General features: G+C 38.2%; 1 protein-coding gene across 1 annotated transcript in view; it reads right to left on the reverse strand.

Annotated features, from left to right (window-relative positions):
• The window catches only part of LOC110831512 (puratrophin-1), a 370795-nt gene extending 361641 nt beyond the window's left edge, over positions 1 to 9154 (reverse strand). Inside the window, exons 1-2 of the mRNA XM_087347486.1 lie at positions 8537 to 9154; positions 7568 to 7649 (exon numbers count right to left, since the gene is read on the reverse strand). Coding sequence (XP_087203612.1) covers positions 7568 to 7645 — 78 coding nt within the window. The 5' untranslated portion in view covers positions 7646 to 7649; positions 8537 to 9154. The remainder of the gene's footprint in view (positions 1 to 7567; positions 7650 to 8536) is intronic.
• Between the last annotated feature and the right edge of the window lie 1694 nt (positions 9155 to 10848).

Consider the following 10848-nt stretch of genomic DNA (forward strand, 5'->3'; position numbering starts at 1 on the left):
AGCTCGAACTCCCAAGGCACTCAGCACTGGCGTGGCGACGTTTCGTCAGCCTCCTACACTATTATACCCCTTACTCTCATACACTCCTACCCCTCACCTCTCCAATCACCAAATCTCTGCACACGTTCCTTTATCAGCTATTTAAATTATAACGACCTGTTCTATTTTGCGAAATTCACAACCGCTACAACGCAAAGGCGTACAATAAAGAAGATGGCTTCTTACAGGATGTTGAAACGTGTTATCTGGTAGAAACTTACCGACGTTTCAGAGCTACTTACTGTCTCCCTGCAATGATCATGGAGGCTGTAACCACCTGTGAAACATCGGCCATTTTGTACTAGACTACACGGCGACAACGTTATTAGGGGCATGAAGTAATTCTGCACCGGATGACAAAGACATTTGAAAATATAATATTAAAAACGGATATGTGTAAAAGATGAACAAATAATAAGCTGGAAAGTTAATAATACAGCAAGAAGTCCACTGCGGCTTGGGGTTTGGAACTGTCGTGCCCCATTGCACTATGGCACCTGTGCCTTTGATACTAAGGCAGTATGAGAACGTTTTTGTTCCGACAAGTCGTATTTGTAGATGAACTTGGCATGCAAAAATCTGAACCTGAGAAATTTGGAGGTAAATCTGTTTGTTACAAAATGTGCAGCACGTGTTTAAGGAAACATACCTTTGTTAACAGTCTAACAAAGTGGTAAGATGGGAAGCATGTTCATCACGAATGGGAAAAATGGTAGCGCGACTTTCTTCTTGTGAAATTATTTTATTTCTTATACCGGGGGATAGACTTTGACGAAACGATGCTATTGGAGTGCGTCTTAGGGAAATTACTTGTCATAATATTAGCTGGTCTAGTACCTTCAGATTACAAAATAAAAACAATTTTCTTGAAAAGTGCGCCCTGGGACGACCATACATTAGCGTCGTAATCCCACGCGTTGTTTGATTACCCGCTGTTTTTAATATTGCGTAGTTTCTATTAAATTTGAGGTGTGGAGCCGACGAAGAACAGGGAATTGAAGATTTTCGTCTTCTGGGTTGTTGCGCTGTGTAGTCTGGTCGATGTTAACCAACGTTTCAGAGGTCATACTGCCTCCGTCATCAGGGCGATGAATATGACGGAGGCAGTATGACCTCTGAAACGTCGGTAAACATCGACCAGACTACACAGCCCAACAACCCAGAAGACAGAAATCTTCATACTCTGATGACGGAGGCAGTATGACCCCTGAAACGTTGGTAAACATCGACCAGACTACACGGCGCAACAACCCAGAAGACGGATATCTTCATACTCACCGCTGTGAGAACCTCAAGTCTTACAACAGGGAATTGAACTACACGAGGGAATGGAGAAAATGTACAGGTCTTCATTGACTTTTCTGTAGATTTAAGTAACCGAGACTTAAACTCGGGTTCTCCTGTTGACAAGCTAAGCATTTGCACTCAATCGCTGGAGTCATCGGCGTAAGAAAAGTTCCATTTGTATTCACTGGGCGGGTGACACCGACCACATAGTCTCCTTCAGTGGCTTGCTTTGTTTAAGAGTTGTTGTGATTTGTTTAATTCTGCCGTCTGTGAGTGGGAGTCTTGGCCTACGTATTACTTTGTAAATTTTACCACACTTGCTTATTTCTTACTGTAATTTCGCTGACAAATGTTGCAAAATATAGTTTTCGTATACGAAATTCAATGAGAGTGAATCTACACAACAAGCAAATGTTGGTAGCTAAGTCGGTTGATGATTATTTGCTGTTAGGGTATTTTTGGTCTTATGGGATAACATGTGACCATCTACGGTCATGTACTTCAAAACAACGCAGCCCAATTATTGTGGCCTCTAAGTAACTTTCATGTAGGATCATATACACTTTAATTAAGCAAAGACGAGTAATGATTTTATTTTTTTCGTGCTGATTTGTTGCACTTTTCAATAGAAATGCATTTTTAAGTAAGATTTTTTCTGTCCTTTTCGGTGGGCAATTATCTATTACTTATACTTCTCTCCTACCTGCATCACGGGCTTTATAAAAGTCTAATTAAGTTTAATTTTAGTTTTCTTAAGTTTTAATTCATTTTAGCTAGCTGGGAAACAAGAGTGAAAGTTTCGTGCAGAGGCTTAATACATAGATTGAGAAATTAAGGCAAATAATTCACTATAAACCGGTGTACCTATAAAGGTTATTTCCAGGACAACTTTACCATGAGTGGCCGGTAAATAATGCTCTTATTGCCAATGCGCGTGCGCAAAAACATAGCCACAGGCACAACGTGATCATCGATCCATTTATGACGTCCTTTAAATCAAAATACGTCAACTGTGAGGTACGATAAAACTTATGATTTTGCCATGTCGATAAATTAGATCTGTAACTTTACATCAAGGCTTGTCGCTAAATATATATATATATATATATATATATATAAATAAATAAGTTTTATATTTTGTTATGCATGTACCTGAATAAATTAAACGAGTTTTAGAAAGTTATTTCAGAGTCTTACATCAAATAAGAAACGACAAGTAGTCAGAGGAACAAATCTACGGCAGAAATTTTACTTTCAGTTGCACTCAAAACACCTGTCTCTTAGTTAGAAGGTTCCGTAGTTTCAGGGGCTATTTATTTTTTAGTTTGCCTTGTGGGCACGTGTTGCCTGTCAGCCTGCCGTGTTCTTTTAGCCAGAAAACATGCCGCCATCTCTCGATGGCTTGCTGATTGCACACCTAACAGTTTATTTTCCAAGATTAAGTGGCGTCTGTGGATTTGCAGAGGCCCAGAACCTCGTATTCTACTTGAGGAGGAAATCGGCTTCATCAGGGGGAGCAGCTTTTCACATTTTCCCCACTAGTATTTCATACGTGGCGGGGGTTCAAACCGTTGCGTGTTTGTTTGAATATTCTGTATCTGATATCGCATCCAATGAATGTGGCGAAGAGAGATTTAGCGTATTGCGAATCTGTCCTTATAAATCCAGACAGTGTGAAGTCCCTGAACCTGCATTACTAAGACGAAAGCATCATTTAAAGCGCAAATAGTACTTTGTTTTCCCAAAATGGATCCAGCGTACAAGAGACTTATGACGTTTTTCTTCGTGGTTTATAAGATATTGTAAAAAAATTAGTAATTGAATTAAGAGTTTATAACATACACCTGATGACGGCTCTATGAAACCCGAAACATGTCGAGAATGTTCCATATGTAAATCGAGTACTCGATACGGAACAAAGGATAATATTTTAACCATCTAATTATCTTATATTACTTTATTGTGATTGACGGACAATTTTAATATATTTTAATACTATTTCGTGGTTTATCTGGAAAGTGATGAAACGTGAACTTTCACTGTTGAGTAAATGTGATAAATACTCGCCTGACAACATTTAGTGTAGCTGCACATCGGACCCTTTCAGTCAGCCAACCAGTCATTCATTCAGAACGAGAACTGAAAATGTGTTCTGAGAATGTGCTCAGGCGTTGTGTTACAAAAATAATGTGCCATCATCGCAGATGCCAACTTATATCTTGTGATGCGTCAGGAGAATACTAGCAAAGGACTTCAGGTATTTCGTAGTAAGCAGAATGCAGTGCATGATCTAGGGACAACGCGACACTAAATTATAATCATTGACGTAACCAAGACGTCTTCGATTAAGTACAAGGAGGGATTTCTCACTCATCGTCGTTTATTTGTTGAATATATTCCATAGCTGGGCCGAATTGTCAGTACGTCTGCTTCATTTTGTGAATGTTACGTGCTGAGATCGTGGTCCAGAGACCGGTTATACTAACAGGGGATTCTCCTGGCTTTCCTCAGTCCCCCTACTCAAATTCCGAGATATAAAATTAAATTAGGCCACGATCGTTTCATTCCACAACCTTTTCAATTCGATATTCACTAATGATCTTTTCATATGACGATATATAATCCAACTTATTTAATACGACATTAAACAAACTGAGAATAAATAAAATAGAACACAACCGGTTATGTGACTGAATGAGGTGACCAATTCACATGCTATTTGTAGTCGATGGTTTGAGGATTTCCCTCCTGCCAGACATTAACTTTCATTACAGCCCTATAAGCTCGACATTTTATAGAACACAATTAAGCATCTTATACGAACTTAATATTTTCGAAAGAAGCACCGAACTTCACAGTATTGTTGTTACGACTTCATAGCAACGAGGTGCGTCGTTTGGGACTCCCGTTAAATCCTGCCTTTTGTCGGATGATACTTTAAAACAAACGACGAATGATGTTTTAAATCAAATGTTTCTGAAATGGTTGTTGTGCGGCACTGTATAACATAAAACTCGAAGGCGATGGACAATCACTCCGCGTACGAAACACACGCTTACAAAGCGTCCGATAATGTCTCTAAACATGGAAGCTAAAATGACAGGAGAGTAGGATTTGAGGTTTTCACAGCGGTGAGCCCGAAGGCGGCTGTCTCATCACTCATCGCCCTGATGATGGCGGCAGCAAGGACTTTTGAAACGTTGGAAAAATTCTGGGAGTACTACGGCGCTACAATCCAGAAGGCAGCCATCTTCAAATGAGACTTACAGGCGTCATATATCTCTTACAAACTTTAGTAGGCAGTTTCGAAAGACTTGCGGTCATTAATCCGCATTGCAGTGTTATTAAGTACCACGCTTTCATAACGAACGCACGTCCACTTTAAAAAAACTGTGTTGTCACGCCAGGCCAAAGACACGGATACGCAATGGGGAAAGTTGGTCCATCAGCATAATGAAAATGGAACAAGGGGATGCCACAGCGCACCACACCCAAAGAATCTATAAATCGTAGATCACTGCTTTTAAACTTGTGGGTCGCGACCCAGCGATCATTTAATCAAAAGCAGTTCACCGTTTAAGTGATAAACGTGGGCTTCGTATAACGAAAACTTTCAGGCTGTGACATATGCCGTTTTGGCGCTCAGATGTTCCGTACCTCGTAATTTCATTTACGACGCGCAGGAGCGGAAGCTGCGCAGAAGAACGGCACATGCCAACACAAAACTAATCTCTTCCTGCTCTCACATAAAAATTAAGGCGAAACCTACACATTTTTGAGCTGTTGTGAATAATTTGTACACGTGCAAATTCAATTACAGTCCGTCCCTCGTCTCTTTACACCGACGAATTCTAATTTTTTGGGGGGAATTTCGGAGGGTTTGAAATGTGAATTAGTGTGAGAAATCCTAACGCTTCGTCCGTATTTAATATACTGATGCCACATACCACAGCACAAATGATTCGATGCTCCTGCAAATGCTACCGCGAGTAGTGTATTTATCACAACTACTTAATATGACCGAAGAAATTCGTTCCGAGTGATGATTCTGAAGTTCCCATAATGCAGTTGCCAAAATGTCTACCAGAACTTGTCCGAAAAGCTTTCCACAGATGCTCCAAGCGACTTTTCGAGACAGAGACACGGGCCCCAGACCTCCCTATCCACAATTATAACCTCGATAAATCCTCCAATGGCACAATACATTCAAACTAACAAATGTTTGGGGGCGTTTGGACTCGTGATGCTGCGAAACGACTTACGTATCGCATGCGGTGTGTCAAGCTCCTTAACCCTTTGAAGACGAAGATCGTCTGAATATTATTTATGAATTCAGTCCGTACCGCGAAGAAAACACTACACCTCACCATTACGAAAATCAGCTGGTTAACCCTTTTGAAGCCGAAGCTCGTCTTCATAATATTTACGAATCCAGACCGTACCGCGAAGAAAACACTTCACTTAACCATTAGAAGTCGAATCAGGCGGTACCACATAAGATTTAACAAAAGAACATCCCGGTCAAAGCCTTAATTATTACGGTTGTTAGTTCTTACGGAAATGTTAACAAAAATACTTGTCCTGGTGACTCAGTAGCTGAAACACCATTATGTTCGTAGACCTCTTTCTTGGGGGGGGGGGGGGTTAGAAACAAATCCATGGTGAACAGGAACACCACAGACATGGATTAAAAAAAGAAGGGTAAATTTGATTAAGACGAGGAAAAGAACCTCAATTATTTTAACACCCAGTGGTACTTGTATGTACCACACACTTCAAAATTCAATAACTTTGTATTTTGCCCACACACTGTGTATTATTTACGAGTTTCATTAGATTCTAAGAACCTAATTTGTAAGTACTATTTAGATGAACATGTTGCTTTAAACGGTTAAGATGGATGAGCTGAACTGCAGTTTCATCCGACGTTGATGGAAACGGAGTCAGGACCGAACTTAAAATGCTAAGCATTAAAAAATGAAGCATTTTCCTGTGACCACAATGTTCGTGTCTCGACTGTAAGCACTTAATAAAAAAAAATGCACAGAATTCCTGAAACTTCTCGTGGACCAAATCCACAATGAAAATTAAATATCTGAAATAAACATAGACTTATATGTGTGTGTGCAGGTCTGACCTCAAAACCTCGTAACATACAAAATTTATGATACACACGGCGATGCAAGACAATATTATTCCCTCGTGTCCTCTTTTTCAGTTGGCCACACTGTATGTCCTATCATGTCTTCCGACTGAATAGTCGTATTCACCAGGAATAAAGGTGTTTTTCTTCTCATGGGCGTTCCCTATCTATTCCATACCCTTCCCTTCGACCACCATGATCGTCGGAATGCCGGGGGTGTGGGGGCATCTACGTAATTGAAGCCACTTGCTTGTATTACTTATGGACGTTGAATTCAACTTCGATATTTCTTTTTCTCCTAAACATTAATTCTTTAAAGCAAAAAGTTAATCTAAATCTGAATTCAGTTCTTACCTCCAAGAAAACATATCGCAATTCCATTTGTTACAGATGTTCTGGAATGTATTTGCCGTAATTTACTGAGTACCAAATGAAAGGCAAACACACTTAACTGGCCTAAATGCTATGTTGTTGTACAGTAATTAAACTGGAACACATTTTTACGTTGTTTTAAATAGTCAGATATTTATGTCCAACATGATACCGGATGTTGAAATTAATAAACAGCACATACTTTCAGTACTACAAATACTAAAGAAATCCTGTCCTACATTTGTTTTGTTCAACACATCATTCACGACAAACAGTCACAACTGAAATTCAGTACCAAATTCTGAAAATAAAAAATCACGTAGTTGACGTTTTCAGTACGCTTTTGCAGAAATGGAACGTAGTACGATTGTTCAATGCAAAATACACACAGCATCATAAATAGATTTTTAAAACTTATATACCTACGAATTTGACCATTAAATCAGATTAAGTCTATTTGTTTGCTACTCAACGAACATAACCTTAGTTTTGCTAATCTCGAGATATGTCACATTTTCTGATTACCATTCACTGAGTATTAATAAGATACTTCAATTTAGGCGTATCAAGTTGCACTTTGCAATGTCCGTGTTCATGGGGAAATCAGTATTGATAAAAAACGAACTGCGTTGAATCTACACTTCTGAAATAATTTTACAAGTTAATTCATAACCTGATTAAATACTGTTCATGGCAATGAGATTGAATTGTAGCTTTGTTTCTTACCTTATATGTAAAACTGAACACATGGAGTCTTGTCAAAAGCTTGATTCCATTTGTGAAGCTTCTTGAGCACATTTCCATGTTTCTGTCATCACGAAAAAATTATAAAACATTAACAATCCTTCTACTGAAATAAACTGTTCATCTCTGACATAATACCAATGTACAAGAAACTAAGCAGTAAATAATGATTTTGAAAGATCCTTTAGATTTATGATCACTGATATTTGATCTTGCAGTGTTCACAAAAGTTCACTTTAACAACAGAACACTGTGCACTGTCAGAACAACTTGAACGAATGTCTGACCTAACCTCAAAGCTGACCGACAGACACACCCATGTGCCGGTTGGCTCCTAGCCTGCATTGTTCCATTCACTGCGGCCTCCCATGAGTGAAATACATAATCAACTGAGCTATTTGCTAAGTAAGGTCACCTCTTATTTTGATTTACTGGAAACTGTACTTAAATATCAATTCTGTTATGAATTATTTACATTCAGTACACAAAGTTTAACTTCAATGACCATCCTCTCACTTTAAAAATTTCAACAACTTACTCTCCTTCTGTCATACTACATTCTGTTAAACACAACACAATAATAATGACAAATATATAAAAATAAAAAGAAGACCAAATAGTGGATTTTGATAGGCTTATACACTGGCAATTAAATGAGAATTATGCAACAGGACAGACAAATCTGAATTACTTAATGATGGCATTTAAGTTGTCATCCATATACGGTTTTATACATTTAATGTTTCACTATATAAAAAGTAAGTAGTTTTTTATATTTTTAAAAAGAAATCCAGAGCTCCCATATTCTATTTCCTGCCAAAAATCAATTATGATCATGGTGACAATGATAGTAAATTGCTTCCTTCATCTCAAAATTACCTCCACATACAGCCCTCATTAAGAACCATTATGTAAAAAAACATTTAGCTTCTGCAGAAATATTCTACGTACCTTGTCCATGCATTTATATTCAGGTAGCTACCCTAAAATTGTAATAAAAAATCCAAACACTGATTCACAAATGGTATTTCCATACAATACATCACTAGCTGTCATGCAATTCAACTGTGAAACAAGCAATTTCTACACATGAAAGCCATAATGCCAACTGTACCATCATTAATGTACCTTCAAAAAATCAATTGTATCCAGCACAATCTATGTTGCAACAGACAGAAGAGCCACCTGGAATGGTGCTTGGACAGAGGCAGAACTCAAGACAATGAATATTTATACAATGTTTTCAACACACCATTAAGTTTACATTGTGGTCTTCTGGTGAACCTTGATGATGGAGGTAGTATGTTCCTCCAAAACCACAAGGCATAACCTAAAACCTCAAATCCTATGCTGTGTGAGTGAAAACTAATAAACTTACCACTTTGTATTCCACATACCAACAATGCAGGTCAGGTTAGGTTAGGTTAGGTTTGGTCCAGTATACATTCTATCTGTACACTGTTTTTATAGTTATTTTGTAACCCACTTATAATTAAAACAAAAATATTATCAAATCTTAGGTTTTAAATGTGTCTGTATACTGGATTATGGCATTTTTGTGTGATTGAGGTATTTTCAATATTTATTTACTTTGATGCAAATCTGAATTCCTGGAGTATTTTTGCACAAAGTAGCTACATATAATGCGAAGGTCACGTACTACATCAGTATATTAAAATTTGATATTGGAATGCTCTACATTAAAAGTTATTGCATAATTTAATTTTTATTTGTACAACCTAAAATAACCCTTACTGTACACTGAGCTTCAATAAAAATAAAAATGACTCATCATATAAGAACTGACACAAAATTCTAAAACGGGGGTTTCTAATTGAGCCAGACCTGGTACTTGGTAACGAACATGTTATCCATTCGGAAAGCTGGGCTAAAAATAGCAAGCACGTCACTCTGCACACCAGCCAATAACATGAAACTGGGTCAGGCAGACACAGGGCACGGACGGGATCTCCTACAACTACTGTACACGGAGGACGAGGACAAAGATGGTACTCAAAACGCTGGCGTTTTCTTCATTAAGCCACCTTACACGGCTGGTAGCCCAAGAACAATTCATGACAGCCAACATATCTGAGTGAACATTCAACCTACCAACATCCTAATCAAAACAGTAAGATTTAATTGACTGCCTCAATACGCATAAGCAACAAAACCAGTGATGCAAGGAGTGGTACTCAGACTCTAGTAACGACAAAGTGTGGTTGGCTGCGACACAAAATGCGAGCGAAGCTGGCCGAGGCAATACCGACAGATGACGTGTCTGAATACTATAATGGATGCTGTATATCAGGGACTACAATATTTTCATTCACATCTGGAAAATAGTTCTTACCTATTTTTCTGATAAATACATTTTAACTGAACAATTCTTTTGAAGTTAAGGCAATGACACAAAGATTTCTGAACAGACATTATTGGTAAATACTTTCTTATTATTACATACCAATTACACTAGTTTTGACACAATTGAAAGTAGCAATGTAATCTCGCTTACACAAATGTACCTGCAGATAGTCTGAATACACACTCATCATCCTGGCGGGACAAAACTTGTTTGTAATTCAGAGATCAATGTCACGTCCTCGTCCACACTGATCGCCTGCGCAACCAATGTCAAGACTGGCCCAAAGTACTGATGATAAATTTAAATTGGACATAAAATGGACAATTATGAAGATACAGGAAATGTTATATTTGTGATGCATTTACAAGTTTTATGCGGACAATTAACAAAATTTTTTCTCAATATTTTCCTGGTATAAGGGAATCGTATCCAAGTTCATCTTATAGGATAAATACAGTAATATTAACCCTTCAGCGTTATTGCGTCGTGTAGTCTGGTAGACTTCCACCAAAGTTTCAGAGGTCATACTGCCTCCGTCATCACATCCATCACCATGATGACAGAGGCAGTGTGACCCAGAAGACGGCAATCTTCAGACTCATCTCTGTCAAAACCTCAAATCCCACATATTACACGTTACTTTCAAAGGGTCGTCTACAAATAAGAAAGAACAACCACAAAATCAAAATGTTACCAATTTGAAACCAAGCATTCGAGATACCTGCGACATGAAGTGGCTATTAACTTATGCTGATAATAAATTATATTAAAATATGATTTGCATCGGTGAAATTATGATTCCATGCTATTTATAACATGATGAAAAGCACACTGAGCAGAATGTTGTGACGTAGAACAGTCGGGAAACGCGCAAGTTTAATAATAATGTATCGAAACG

The sequence above is a fragment of the Zootermopsis nevadensis genome, unplaced genomic scaffold, assembly GCF_977971745.1.
Source record: "Zootermopsis nevadensis isolate Lab colony 2312 unplaced genomic scaffold, Znev_1.0 Znev_ptg000011l, whole genome shotgun sequence".
In the NCBI taxonomy this organism is placed as follows: Eukaryota; Metazoa; Arthropoda; class Insecta; order Blattodea; family Termopsidae; genus Zootermopsis; species Zootermopsis nevadensis.